This window comes from Photinus pyralis, unplaced genomic scaffold, assembly GCF_008802855.1.
Source record: "Photinus pyralis isolate 1611_PpyrPB1 unplaced genomic scaffold, Ppyr1.3 Ppyr1.4_LG8, whole genome shotgun sequence".
In the NCBI taxonomy this organism is placed as follows: domain Eukaryota; kingdom Metazoa; phylum Arthropoda; class Insecta; order Coleoptera; family Lampyridae; genus Photinus; species Photinus pyralis.
The window spans coordinates 4,401,463-4,416,389 of record NW_022170819.1 but is presented as its reverse complement, the minus strand read 5'-3'; the positions used below and the strand labels follow the sequence as shown (position 1 = coordinate 4,416,389).

At 37.9% G+C, this 14,927-nt stretch overlaps 2 protein-coding genes across 2 annotated transcripts; one reads left to right on the top strand and one right to left on the bottom strand.

Annotated features, from left to right (window-relative positions):
- The first annotated feature begins 8,130 nt into the window (after positions 1-8,130).
- Positions 8,131-9,360, top strand: LOC116178885. Its single transcript, XM_031498529.1, has 2 exons — positions 8,131-8,460; positions 8,518-9,360. Exons 1-2 carry the CDS (start codon positions 8,400-8,402, stop codon positions 9,054-9,056), a joined length of 600 nt encoding a protein of 199 aa, XP_031354389.1. The 5' UTR covers positions 8,131-8,399; the 3' UTR covers positions 9,057-9,360.
- Positions 9,361-10,114: 754 nt separating this feature from the next.
- LOC116178319 lies at positions 10,115-14,557 on the bottom strand. Its single transcript, XM_031497783.1, has 3 exons — positions 12,919-14,557; positions 10,827-12,838; positions 10,115-10,120 (listed from the first exon to the last, which is right to left on the bottom strand). The coding sequence occupies exons 1-3, from the start codon at positions 14,105-14,107 to the stop codon at positions 10,115-10,117; spliced, it is 3,207 nt and encodes a 1,068-aa protein (XP_031353643.1). The 5' UTR covers positions 14,108-14,557.
- Between the last annotated feature and the right edge of the window lie 370 nt (positions 14,558-14,927).

The window sequence follows — 14,927 nt, the reverse complement described above, 5'->3', positions numbered from 1 at the left end:
TCACGAGTAATTTTGTCTGCGTTAAATAATTCATTTTATTTAATTTCAATTGAGGGTACGTCTTTAATTTTGTAAATTAAATCACAAAGTAAATAATCAAGTTTTTATACTGGTAGCGCTATCTAACGGTAAAATTATAGAACCTCCGAAGTCCGAACCATATCACCATCACCATATCAAAATTATTTTCTTCAATTATCGATCTCACAAGTAATCTAACTCAAAATAGACTAGTGCCTGCACATCTACACTATAGCAGAAAGCTTTTAGTGAAAATTTGAAGTCTCTAGCTATTGTAGTTGCCAAGATCTCACGCGGACAGCCGGCCGGCCAGCCATAACGAATATAATAGCGTATTTTTTTCAAAAATGCGCTAAAAATTGAACTATTTATGAAATTAGGCAACCAACATTACTAATAAATCAGGTATTAGATAGCAGAGGTCGCCGCATATTTTAAAATCCAAAGAGTAAATAAATTGTGCAGCCACATCGTGCCGAATAGTGGTACTATCTAATTATACAATTGGTTTGTGTATACTTTAAACCATGACCTTGTATACATTCCTAATTCAAGAAATTCAAGGCAGTTAAGTAAGTAGCCCTTCTGCCCTTGTATAATATGTAATGGTCCTAGGTGTCTATCAAGCCTACACTGAAAACGTTGACTTACCCCATACTTACCGTTGGCAACTCTGAGAAGAAACTACGAGCAGAGCCACCTACCTTTCAAGTCGAAACGATGGGCATTTCGCGGCGCTTTTGAATTTGGATGGCAGTCGGATCGATATGGTTTCCACGAATGAAGTCCTACATTGTGTAATCGGTCCTTGTATGTGTTGGGACGTGAGACATAATCGGGTTAGGGAATTAAATAAAAGACAGAACTGTTGTGCGTAAGAAAGAAGAAGAACAAACAAATAAATATATTACACACACAACAAGACCGTACCAGGGAAACCTTCTACGGGGCAAAAACCCCGGCATAGGCCACACAAATACATGAAATAAATCACCTACAGCAATAAAATGCAAGAGAAAATGCACATAAATAAAACATCTCAAGTAACTAGACGTTAGTAGTAGAACTTATAATTTTATATATTTAAAAAATAACGTCTAGTTACTTTATTTCATCATCTAAATTTATAAACTTACATCAAACAAAACCAGCCAACAAATACGTTAGTCGCGTAGCAGTGAAACTGCCACCGTTTTGGAAGAACGACCCCAGCCTGTTGTTCCAGGAACCCGAGGAGAGGGTGGAAGTGTCGGACGTAAAGTAGGAGAGTACCGATACGAGACCGACGTAAAAAACCGCATCGTTCTAACCCTCGCGGTTTTCGAACACAGTACTTTTAAAGGTTTGGGGGAGGGGGGGCGAGGGGGTCAACGGAGTAGTGCCGGGGAACGTAACGGACGTCGAAGAAAAGATTCCGATCGACGACTTTCCAAAAACTTTTCCTCTCCGAAAGAAAAAGGACACTTTGCTGATCATACGACGCGAACCGACGACGACCGAAATCCTCGCACAAGTGTCCGGTGTTATCAACTCTCCTCCGGTCGAAAACAAGTAGTCAGCATTGAAAAAGGGACTGACGGCCTGTTTCGCGTACAGCGAAGAGCGACTCCTAAAAAACTGCTGATGGAAGTTGAACTGGGCGACCTCAAATCGTCCCAATTACTTTCCAACAACTTCGTAACCTAGGAGGTCCACGCATCGGGGACGCCATTCTCAAGTCGTGGCTGTTGTAATGGTCAAACAGGTGTAAGACCGCTTTAATTGTGTTGCCCAAAGCTATCGGCCATAATTAATTTGTGGTATTAAAACGCATTTAGTTACTGATAAAGAAAAACGCAAGCCTGCCACCTGTTGAGTTCGGATTTGGGGCGCATTCAGATAGAAGTTAATTTTTTTTTTTAATTACTTTTATTTTGTTAATTTATTTGATATAATATATTGCCTTTACAAAGAGTAGGTTTATGCATGTGGTGATGAACCCTGAAGTCTGCGACTGAGTGTAAAAAGAGAGTTAGTTTATGCACACCCCTGGAAGGTGTGCAAAACAACATACGCCATCCGATCCAAAATCAGAGGTGTTTGTGGCATAAACAAGGAATGGTGGAGGGCAGTAACCAATTAAAGGGTATTGAGCCACTGTGACTTTACATTTATGGCGCCCGAGCAAAATTGGAATTACAGGCAAGTATAAATTAATTAGAGCTAAACTTATTCTACCTGACAAGATGACGGTAGATAAACCTCCAGTAGGAAAATTGGATTCCGTAGCTGACAGCTGACTAACAAAGTGCGAGAATGGGATGTCAAGTTCGATGGCACTGGAGACGCGATATCATTCCTGGAAAGGATTGAAGAAGATGATTTATTAAAGACCTTACCAGAACTGCTAAGAGGTAAAGCATTGCTTTGGTACAGGAACCACAAGGATTTGTGGAGGCATTGGACCGATACGGGGGAAAGTTTTAAGGTATACTTCCTGCCCTACCTATATCATTTCAAATTGGAGGAAGGGATCAGACATCAAATAGAACGTCACACTGAAAGTACAGCAGATTATTTTTCCGACATCCTGACGTTAATGCACAGACATTGAGGTTTTTCCAGAAGCAAACCTGAAAAGAGAATATAAACAGTACATTCGGCCAAGAGACTTCAATTACAACTTGCAAGTGAAAGAATACACAGTACCGCCGATCAAGAAAACCACGCTTGGAGTAACCCGAGAGTAAGATTTGAAACCCGAACCGCCCCTATTAGACATGAAACTGACAACAGTAGCGCCTGAAACACAACACAACATTGCAGAAACTAGAAACAACTCGAGAAACAATTACCAGAGGAGTGAAGGTTCTTGGAAATGGGGAGAACCAGGCCACCAAAAAAGGTATTGTAGGGGTGAGTCTGAACTATTTTGTTCCAGGTGTAGAAACTGTCCTCGTAATCAATCAACAACCAATGCCAATAATTATACATGTCTGCGAAACCAGAACCGACTGGAAAAGACTGCAGTTTATTTTTGACAGTAAACATTTGACTCGCTATAATAATAATAATAATAATATGATAAATTGTGCTACTGTGTGTTTACACTTACACTTGTCGTACATAATTCTAAACTAACACAAAAACATTTAGGTTTACATTCATAGAATAAAAAGAAACTAAAGACATTTACAGTTATTCACAAACTCATCAAACGTATAAAAAGCTTTCGACAATAAAAAATTCCTAATTTTGTTTTTAAACTTAGGCAACGGTAATTGTTTTATGTGTGGGGGCAAACAGTTATATAAAAATTTCGACTGGTACAAAATACCATCTTGCGATTTGCGTAGCCTACAAAATTCAGCGCGTATGTTATTTTTGTTCCTAGTGTCATGTTGGTGTATTTCATGTTGCATTATGTTCTGAGATTTATTACGTTTAGTATAACATTCTAAAATATAAATGCACGGGACAGTCAGGATTTGTAGTTTAACAAACGTTTTTTGGCAATCTTCTCTATATCCAATGCCTCCTATTACGCGAACAGCTCTGCGTTGTAATCTAAAAATACACCGCCAGTGGGAACTGTGGCCTCAAGCAAGGATTGCGTAGGAAATGATGTTTTGAACAAAAGCGTAGTAAGCAGATCGAATTGTGTTTAGGGAAGTATTGCTTCGTAGTCGATTTAATAGAAATATTGACCTGTGCAACTTTTATATACAGGCGATAAGACAGAGTTAATGAGTGATACGTGTCATTCTCTGATGATTTTGATCCTCTCGTGATCAGGATCCTTGAGCTTGCAGTTATTAACGGCCGAGGTTTCTGGCAATGGCTTTTCTAAGCGCACGATTGACCGCAAAAAACAAATTTGATTGACTGAACTAGTAACGATGGCCGCTGATGGAATCAAGTAGTACCATTTTGGGGCGTGTTAGAGAATTGAAAAAAAGTGGGGACGCGTAGACAGTAGAAGCAGTTCATCTGACTAGATTATCTAGCCTCCTGCCATGCGCAAAACGGACAAATTATGGTAATTAGGGATAAAAAGGGGGAGGGGATGATTGCCCTCGGGAGTTATTAACCCTAGACTCCACTCCCACAACAGATCAAAAGTGTTTAAGGTGCAAGGAAATTGATCACAGTTTTACATGTTTTTTTAGGGTCCAGACAAGTTCTATAACAAACCATAATTAATTCCCCCCCCCCCCTCCACAAGGAATAAAATCGATACACCGCTAGCATTAGATCAACGACTATAAGTGGTCGGCAACAAGTAAAAAAATAGATTATGTGTGGATATCGGGGGTAGGCACGAAGTCAGGGGATAATAACTCCTGATGTTAATCCCCCCCCATTGTATGATTAATTAACAGTGAACCATAATTTTCCCAATTTGGGGTATGGCGAGAGGCTAGGTAGTGCAGTCATATAAACCGTAAATGACGTAGCCGCTTAACAGCACCCGAAGCTTACCTTTGCCTCGCTGATCGGCCGCAAATATTCTCAACGTGTTTTGACAGCCATGCAGCTCAGTAGAGTCGCACAATGATCCAGTCGTTAACAATCAACATTTGTGTGAGCACCGCCCCCTAATTGGGGTTCGAAGGGCAAATCAGCGTGGTGCCACGTTGGAACTTAAAGAGGAAGGATCAAAGAGCATATGTGCCAATCTTCATAGCTCAATAGTGCGAACTTTATCTCATTTTAAGAGACTAATATAACCATACCAGTTGTAGCGTAAAAAATTGAACAAAAAAATCAACTACTACGGGAATTGATAAAGTTAGTGCCGGAAATTTTCGCCTAGAATGCGCGTAATTAAAATATGTGACTGTCTTGTTCGATGATTAAGTTGGAAATGCGGAAGTAGTTAAATAAACCTACGTCTAGCAACATGATTAAATAAGCTGGCGTAAAATTTAGCGGGTTGCTTGTAAATAATTTATTTAAATCAAATTAGTTACTTTATTGGAGTCCACTATAAATTACGTAACCAGGAAAAATGTCCGAGAAAAGTCAATGTGTATTGTTTTATTTTGAAATAAGGAAATCTCATTGTGTTTCTATTTGTATTCTCAACCATTACCGTGCCTCTAAGGGTAATGTGAGTTAAATTTTGATGATTAAGATAAAAATAAACCCTTAAAGGAGCGGACATTTCGCATATAAAGTGTATTAAATTTTAAATTGGACCCACATGTGAATTCTAGTTTACTTAGAACGCCAATTTTCAAACAATAGAGACCTTTTGGTTAGGTTCATGTTTTGTATTTCTAGTTTTTAAGATGTTGAGCTGTGTATTAAAAGATAGTAGTAGTAAATGTTATCGTGTAACAGGGGATAGGCCACACAATTAAGTAAGGCATGACTCAATAACAGAATTCTAAATTAACAAAGTCAAATTAGTCATCATATATGTGAAAGGAGATTGGTTTGTTATTGAACGGAAAAGGTTGCTGAGTACAGTCAGAGCTCAAGATAATACTATCAGGGATTTCAACCCCGTACCCCGCTACCATTACGAAGGTTTGAATCCATTTGGTGATTTTGATCGGCATACCACATCAGATTTTATCGAAATCGGACCCTTTGGAGTAGGAGACTTGTTCCACAATCGGAAATGACTATTACAAAAATCTAGGTAAACCCGAATTGATCAGGGACCTTACGTTTTATCTACACTTCTTAAAGAAGGTACTTTCCCCAAACAGGAACATTTGAAAACTTGTTCCGATTTCTGCGTCTTAAAATTACCTTAAACTCAAACAGGTAGGGACTCGTAACGTCGCAAAATGTACAAACAAAAAAAGGGAGTAAATTAAACTGAAATTAAACATCGGCCAAATCGTACATTTCATTAGCCTTAACGACGTGTTTAATTAAAATTTCGTGAGGACTCAAAGGTGAAAACGAATAAACCAGCATCGACTGTTAATTAATTGAATTCAGATTAACAAAATTAGATTTGCTCAAGTCGATGATTTTTTTTCTGTTAGTTATGAATAGGTAACACAACTTAGCATGTAACATAAGAAACGAGGCGTGTACGCGTGTTAACAATATTAACTGTCAATAAAAAGACCACACCGTGATTTTAACACATATATAAATTTAATTATTTCTAAATGACTTGCGATCTAGTCTAACAAATCATTTAACCGTTTTCGATTGTACAGAATTCAATTATAAAGTACAAAGAAAGCGCATATAGGATGGTATAAAATATTACATTTCGATTTCTAAATGGTCGGGGGACTTCGCATCGTTAAGAAAATAACACTTTACTTATTGTGTGAAGAATTGAATTTTTAAGCTATTTATGATCTATGACGGTTCCTCCTCGTGGTCAACAAAAAGAAGTGAGTAATAAATAAGGTTGAAGGGTAAAAAGCGCTGTATTCTAAAATGTTACCAGAGAAAACAAGCAATGTATTCCTGTTATCAATAAGATAACGTGTATGCAGAATGTCACCCATGTCGTTCCATGTGTTATGGTTGCTGAGTAAAGGAGAAACTCAAATTTTGAGACTTTTGGGAAATAGTTACCAAATATGCAACAGGTTTACATAAAAAGGGGGTTGAACCTCCCTCCAATTCTTTAACAAAATACTTATCCGACCAATACAATGGCTAGCTTCTAACACAAATTTTACTATGATTGACAGTTCACCTAACTAAAATATAATCATAAATGTACCTACCCACTAAATTGAAAGTTTTCTTTATTGAAATCGGGACAAACTAACTTTAAACAAGAAGCTGACTTGTTAGCGATCGAACCCAATTGTAGTGGGTTATTAAATGGTAAAATTCATGCAATACAAAACGGCTTCAATTGCCCATAGGTTGGTCTCTTTAAGAACTTACAAATCAAAATTTTCCTATAATCAAATATAATTATTAACGATGATTTTTCTTAAAGATTCAGACCTTTAATTTTACATAAATGGAATAACGGTACCCATATAAGTCGTCGTTTTGTAGGTGACGATATTGATATAAAATTAGACCGGAATTAGAACGGAGCTGTAAAGTAAAACGTTGCCGCCGGGAAAACCTCTTCGGTGAATTTTCAAGTGACGAAAATGTTCTCTGGCCGTAGTTTTTTAGCAATTCTATTAATGCAACGATTTGGTCGAATTTGAAACGTTTTTTATATTTTCCCAACCGGAGAAATCTTCACTGTGTAGGAATTTTACAGTTTGATTTTTCTTACAGTTTTTTCATTACTGCTGCGACCATAATAATGTTACGATTAGAAGACAAAGTTCCATCCCCCCTTCAATTTCACAGGCAGAAATCAACTACTCTGAATTTAACGAAAATATAATGGCGCGCTGAATTAGTTCGTCCTTAATCGCGACCACGACTCGACTTCATGCCACAGAAATTCGATTGCATAACGGTCACGTTTTTTATTCTTGCCAACTAGACGATAATGCCCTTCTTTGTGGGGTAAGTTAGAAAACAAATATGTTTAGATAATTCACTGAGTTATCAGCGGTTTTAACGATAAAATTTTAAGCAAACATATCCGCTATTACCATTTAGTTTCATTATGACCGAAAAAATAGCAACTTTCACAGTCGTAATGCACTGACTAACAGCCGAATTTCTTTTAACTCCCTTTAAAACACATACCCCGCAAGATGGCGCCATAATGCCAAAGTTAGGTATATTTATTAGACCCATTACTCTCGTATTACTGAAAATCATGCAAATATGAGGATAAGTTCTAATTCTACTAGTCAAGAAGTCGGTAATAAGCTTTTTTGGGATTTCAATTTCCATTATTAATATTTTAAGTATTATTAACACTTTAAAGTAATTAAGAATTCCCTTAATTAATTTGTTCAATCGACCACTTCTGCGTGGTATTAGTCTGCTGACCCTAAGCGCCATTATTTATTTCAGCTTTATTATCTATTGATTTCTTTGTTGGTACCCAGGGTTATGCCAGGCGCTTACATAATCATTTTAAATTCAGTTCTTCTGAATTGTGGGAGTGATCAAGGCTGTCGAGTTTTCTCGAATGAATAAACTTCAAGTCTTACCGAGATTTTTCCTGGTAGAGGATTCTGAATTACTATCACAAAGGAAAATTTATAATATACTAGCTGACCCGGCAAACGTTGTTTTGCCATATTAATTATTTCTAGTAATTGCTATTGTGGACAGAAAATATATAAGTTGTTACAGCGAAACTCAGAACGGAGATCGTCTACCTGTTCTATTTTTAAAACGGACAGTTGCACTTGAGGTGGTTGAAGGGAGGGTTGTACCCTTAAGCCGGATGTCGACTCATAAACGTCCCATCACTCCCAAGGTTCTGTTATTTGTTAGTCTTCAACTGAAGAGTGTACAGTGAGGTTATAAGAGTTTGTAATAAAATGGATCGTTTCTGTGGGTTTTGTGGCGCAAGACGCCAAGTGCAATTTGATTGTGCATTGGGTTAGTTTAATATACAATCGTGTTTAAATCCAATATATATATAATAAATTTTTACAGATAGTTGCAGCAAATGCAAAACAATGCCTTTTATCCAAGCACATGAAGCAACAAAAACGACAGTATTAAGATGCTCGGTTTGCACTACATATATTTGCGCCCTAACTCGGTATTGCGAAATTTGTGGCCACACAGTGGAAAGGAGCCGATCAGTGAGAGTGCAAAGAGCCGCGACACTTGCAGCGAATATTGATAGCAAGAGAAGGGAAGCCATCCAAAAGCGGAAACAACGCAAGGTAGACGTAGACGGTGATGAAGTTTGCGTTCATCAGTTTTCACCTTTGGCCACTTCTTCGCCGACATTGTCGACATCTGTCTCCTTTTCGTTGCACGACGACGACGACCTTGACATTGTGATGGCGCAACTGCCCTTGCCCGACGACGCTCCTACGGACTCCCCAGCAGCCCCAGCTACGGATTCCGTAGCCACGGACTCCGCTCCTACGGATTCCCCAGCCACGGACTCCGCTCCTACGGACTCCGCAGCGGATTCCGCAGCCACGGGCTCCGCTCCTACGGACTCCGCTCGTATGGAATAGGATTTATTGCCAATATAGTGTATATTTAAAAATAAAATTTTACATTCAAAAAATAACGTTTCATTAATTATTGCCCATTTGCCAATATACTGTAAGTTTATTAGATTTTATAAACGTTAGTTTACATATATAATACATAGCGGACCCGACAGACGTTGTCCTGTGTACACGTCTTTAATTTGAAAATTTCAAACTTTTTTTAATAAGCTAAAACATTCTGGACCATTTTGATGAAAATTATTATTCAAATGTTATGACAATATCTAACGTCATTACATGTAAATTTATTACAATTAGACTAATCGATAGCGTGTGAGTATGTGTAATGATTAAATCTTCAACTTGTTTTAATTAAAGGTAAAAAAGTTTACACTCAAACTATTTTATTTAAAAAATAAATTTTTTTATTTACAAAAACTTTATTTATCGTAATGCCATTGGATGTACAATATTTTTGGTTAAACCCTGAGGTGTATAAATAAATAAATTCGATGGTTTTCCAACTCTGGAACACGCAACATATAATTGGCCGTGAGAAAAACATGGGTTTTCTAAATCTAAGCCACAAATTGTCATTGTTTGGCCTTGTGATTTATTTATGGTCATAGCATATGCCAAGCGGATTGGAAATTGTAAACGTTTGAATGGTATAGGCGAATCTGAAGGAATCATTGGGATCCGTGGTAAAAGTACAACTTCACCTCGAAATTTTCCACTCAAGATAGTGGCTTCAAGAATGTTGCCCATGATTTTTTTTACAACTAATCGCGTGCCATTACACAATTTTGGGGCATTTAAATTTCGAAGCAAAATTATAGGTGAGCCAATTTTCAGTCGCAAATTATGTGGTGGCATTCCAGGTAAATCTAGTGAATTTAGAAACTCTACAGGATAGTTGACAACTTCGTCAGGATCAACAACAGTGTCAATCGATTTAAATGTAATTTCATCACCAGGCAATGACTGTTGTATTTTAAAATTGATGGCGTCAACATCTAAATTTTTTGCGGCTAAAATAGCTCGCTCTCGCAGCCATTCATGATTAGTATAATTATGTCTTAAATCTGGAAAGATACTTGTTATTAACTCATCTTTGGTAGCCACCATGTTGCAAAAATTCTCTGGAAGTCGAATATATTGTGTATCTTCATACAATTGAATTTCACCGTTGCCAATGTCTAACAATTGTTCAGAGAATCCTGACGCTAATGGATCATTTTGAAGTCGAACGCGCATATTAATAGTAAGGCGTAATTTAGTGACACTTGGCCATAGATAAGATTCTTTCAAACATGCGTTTATTTCGTCTGCATATGTCGCGCGTGGAATGACTGGTAATGTTTGTCTGAAATCACCAGACAGCAGCAGTAGAGCACCACCGAAAAGCCGAGCATTATTTTTGATATCTTTCAGGGACCTGTCGAGAGCTTCAAGCGAATGCTTGTGGGCCATTGTACATTCATCCCAGATAATAATTTTACATTTTCTCAAAACTTCAGCCATGCCTGAATGCTTCTTTATGTTACACATTGCTTCGGGATTTGTATGAACGTTCAAAGGTAATTTAAGTGCTGAATGCGCAGTCCGTCCACCATCAAGTAACGTTGCTGCAATGCCTGATGAAGCAATGGCCAATGCAATATGATTTTGAGATCGAATCCGCGCAAGTATCAGTGCGATAAGAAATGTTTTACCAGTGCCACCTGGAGCGTATAAAAAAAAGAATCCACCTTGTTGTGCTGCAATTGAAACGTTAATTTGATCATATACATTTCGTTGTTCAGCAGTGAGCAATTGTTCATTTTCCGTAACAAAAGTAGCCAAAGAAGTCTTATCGAACTGCTGTTCACGTTGAACATCGCTGTTGATGATGTCTACTGCTGGGCGATTCGGCGCTGGCATTCCAAAATGGATGAGCGCCATGTTTGAAATAAGAATACAAATATCCTCAATCATTATTAATGACTCGTTGTATATTTCGGCGGAGAATTCAATATTAAGATTTTCATTAGTAATTCTAGTCCGATGCAAAATATCCTCACTCATTGAGTCTTTATATTTGTTCCACAGAGCAGATACATCAGACGGAAAACACATTGTCAATATTATTGAAAATAATTGACGAATTTGTTGTGGAGATGAGCTCAGTGCTGCATCTGCAAGTGTGAGATCCCAATGGTTATCATCCTCCAATAAATGTAACTCACGACACGCATCGAAGAAAGAGTCGTATGAAGTACCATTGACTTTTCGCAAATATTGGAAGGACGTCGGTCCAGGGACGTTAACCAGTAATAAACGCAAAAAAAAACATTCGCGTTGCTTAGGATGAACTGTATATAATCGACCTAAAGTATTTGTCATAAATATATCAGCGAATCCTGGGACTGGAATGCCTCGTTTCCGCGGTTCCCAATTCTTTGATTGTTTATTCCATGTAAAAAATTTAGGAACATCAGTGTACATCAACGTCCTTGCGAATTGACCAACAGCATTTTGTCGACTACAAAGGTTAAAGAATTCAGTAAGAGTTGTTTTTGGAGCCGTCAAAGCCTGTTGTAGTGCAGTTTCTTCTGTAAAGTAAACACGCTGTCCGTTTTCAAGATGCACAGCCAAATGTATAACAGCAGGATCCCTTTCATGTATATGGAACGTAAAAATGCGCCAAATAGCTTCGTTGCTACTTATGTATCGACCCATTTGATAACGTGTTATTTCGTCATTGTCGTTTACATTTTGAACAGCAAATATAGCTTTATCACTACCCTTGTGAACATACTTACAAATGTATTTGATTGACTGAACCGAACTGCATAGTTCAACGTTTATGTGCGCTTTGTAGGTTTTGCACAGCAATGGCGAATATGGAACTACCCAGCGATTATCAATATCTACTCTCACACCATTTGACAGACGCAATTCATATGATTGACCACCATTGTCTACGTCTCTACGTCGATAAGATGGATAACCGTCCATATTGGTGATAGTATCAGTTTCACATGGTTTTGGAAAACGTTTTGTACATTTTCCATTATCCATACATGGCGACATCATGTTTAGAGTGCCACATGGACCATGGATCATATTTGTAGTAACAATGTTAAACAATTCTGGATCAACATTCGGATCTGGAATTTCCGCTGAAATAATTTTGTCAATTTCTTCTGCGCGTATTTTATCCACCAACCAAATTAAAATATGCGCATGAGGTAAACCTCGTTTTTGCCATTCAACAGAGTAAAGCCAACAACGCGTTTCACCAAATACCGAGTAATGTGTAATCAAATTCATCAAAGATTTCAATTTTTGTTTAAATACACGTGCAGTGACATCATGACGGTGCATCGATGTTTGACCTGGCAACAGTAAACTTTTGATTTCATCCCAGTTTGGATTACACGTAAATGTGATAAAAAGATCAGGTCGGCCGTATGCACGTACGTAAGTCATGGCATCTTGAATATATTCCTGCATATGACGCGGGCTACCAGTGTATGATGATGGGAGAATATATGCGGTACCAATATTGTTGATGTCATTCGTTGCATCTACGTTGCCGATTACGGCGTCACGTAAATGAATGTACTCATCAGCACGAAGTTTTGCTTGATTAAATTTTATGTATCGTAATCTCTCACTTTCGATTTTTACATACATATCGACAATGTACTGATGGAATAGCTGTCTGCATCGGAGAATACCATTATCTTCATTGGCACGAATCATTAGTCGATATGCATAGTAGTTCATAGCACTAACTGTCTTGTTCAGTTCTTCACCTGCAAATAAATATAATTATGAGATTAACAGAAATTATTAATTAAAATAAAATAATTTTAAGATAATTTATACGTTGTACCTGTAGTTGGATTTCTTTGTTTAATATTGATATGATATCCATCTTCTCCTTCCCAAAATATCAACGGGTACTGCAAAGCATCGTAAGAACGATGATTGTCTTGAATTATTTGCATCGTATTATCTCTGCGTTGTATGCGAATATCTCGACGTTCACATGGGTCACCAGCCATAATGACTGCAACTTCATTAATAGTTGGAACATTATATGTGCCTGCGTGCTCTCCATAGGGCACTTTGTCTGCTTTAATGACAATGACGTAGTTGTCGTTTTGCAGTCTGTTAGAAAGAGTCTTAAACAATCGTATCAATTGGTTATTGTTTTGCAAAAACGTTTGCAAATTATCCACAATTTCTCGTTCTTCCATCCGCTCTATATGGTTGTAAAGGCAGCGTGTATGTGATTGTTGCTCCTCATCGCCCATAAAATAAATTTGTAGAAATTTTGGATCGGCACCAGGCATTGGAAGCAATGAACCAATTTGGTGGTACACCTGACCTTGAATCTTGAATGTAGATTCAAAATTACGACCATCTTCATTATGAACAATTTTTGTTGCTCCAAATGATGTCATTTGGAAGCATGAATTGAATTTACGAATTTTTCGCAAAAACAATTTCGATTGAGATGTGGTTCCGGCTAAAAGTGTTTTTAAAGGTTCCGGTGGTGGATTTAGCGATGGCAGTGAAATTTTTCCAGATGCGCAACATAAACCAGTTGATTCACCTTTATACTTGAAAGCATGACAATATTGACACTCTTTGTCCATACTACCTATCGTGATTAGTGCATGTGACGAATAATCTATTTCAGGAAAATATTCGAACGCAAGACGATTAAATGATGCTCGTGACAATGCTCGATTATGTTGCACTTGTTGATGATGATGGTCTCTATGTGCGTCGGTAGCTCGTTGACGTGCCTCTCGTTGTCTCAATGCATTAGCATGAAGACGTTGAACGCGTTGTTCTGCATTCTCATTTGCTCGTGAACATGCAACTTGATCTCTTACATTTGCATTATCCGTTGAGTGTTCTTCAATTGATCTATTTAACCGACGCTCATGGACTAATTGGGCGGTCCGAGTACGCCGACCAATGTTTTTTGCTCTTCCACGAAGACGTGGCATTTTTCTGTATAAGGAAAATACTGTAAAATAATACATAACAAAAATGAGTGAAACAGTCATACATTAATGACGCCCAAAACAATTATAAGAAATATACTCACTTCGATTCTGCACTATTTTATGTTAATTTTAGATACACTTCACAACTCTTCTCAAAACACTCTCCACAATAACACAATGATAACAAAACATCCAACGGCCAGTACAAAACCTCGCGACCAATGCCCGTTTACGAACGAAGACGGAAACGCACGAATTTAATTTCGTTGCTTGCGCGCGTTCTATTTATAGATGAGACGCTGGCAAGGCAACAGTATACTGAAGAAGACGTCGCTCGCGTATTCTTTTAACTTAACTGACTGATTGCCTCTCATTGCACGCGAAACAAATAATTAGCAATAAAGTAATGTTGCCACTATAAATTGTGAATCTAAACCATTCTCAGATCCCCTTGAACACACACAAAAAATTTAATCAAAATCGGTCCAGTCGTTGAAGAGAAGTTCAGTAACAAACACACTCACAGAAGAATTATATATATTAAGAATAACATGCAGCGAGAAATTCAAATGCACGAGTTGAGAAGATCACAAGGACGGCTAGATGAAGGTAATTGATCCCGGATTACCACCCTGGCCCATCCGCACCATCGAGGACCACGAAAAAGGAGCACCGCTATAAGTGATTCGCGAACGCGTGTGTGTGTGAAAATAAGTGTAGAAATAATGCGGAGATGCGAAAAGGATGACTTTAGAGAGAGCAGTAGAATCCTTTGGAACTGAGGTGAAACATTTTTTAGGTAATTTACATAAGGACAATGAGGCTCGCAGGAAGGATCTCGTCGTTATTAACAGTAAGTTAGAAAAATTAAGTACTTTTA

Bases quoted from the DNA above. Each gene is read 5' to 3' on its own strand.
- LOC116178885 (XM_031498529.1), top strand. From the start codon at position 8,400: ATGGATCGTTTCTGTGGGTTTTGTGGCGCAAGACGCCAAGTGCAATTT. The intron at 8,461-8,517 runs GTTAGTTTAATA...AAATTTTTACAG, and splicing joins GCAATTTGATTGTGCATTGG to ATAGTTGCAGCAAATGCAAA.
- LOC116178319 (XM_031497783.1), bottom strand. From the start codon at position 14,107: ATGACTGTTTCACTCATTTTTGTTATGTATTATTTTACAGTATTTTCC. The intron at 12,839-12,918 runs GTACAACGTATA...ATTTATTTGCAG, and splicing joins ACAAAGAAATCCAACTACAG to GTGAAGAACTGAACAAGACA.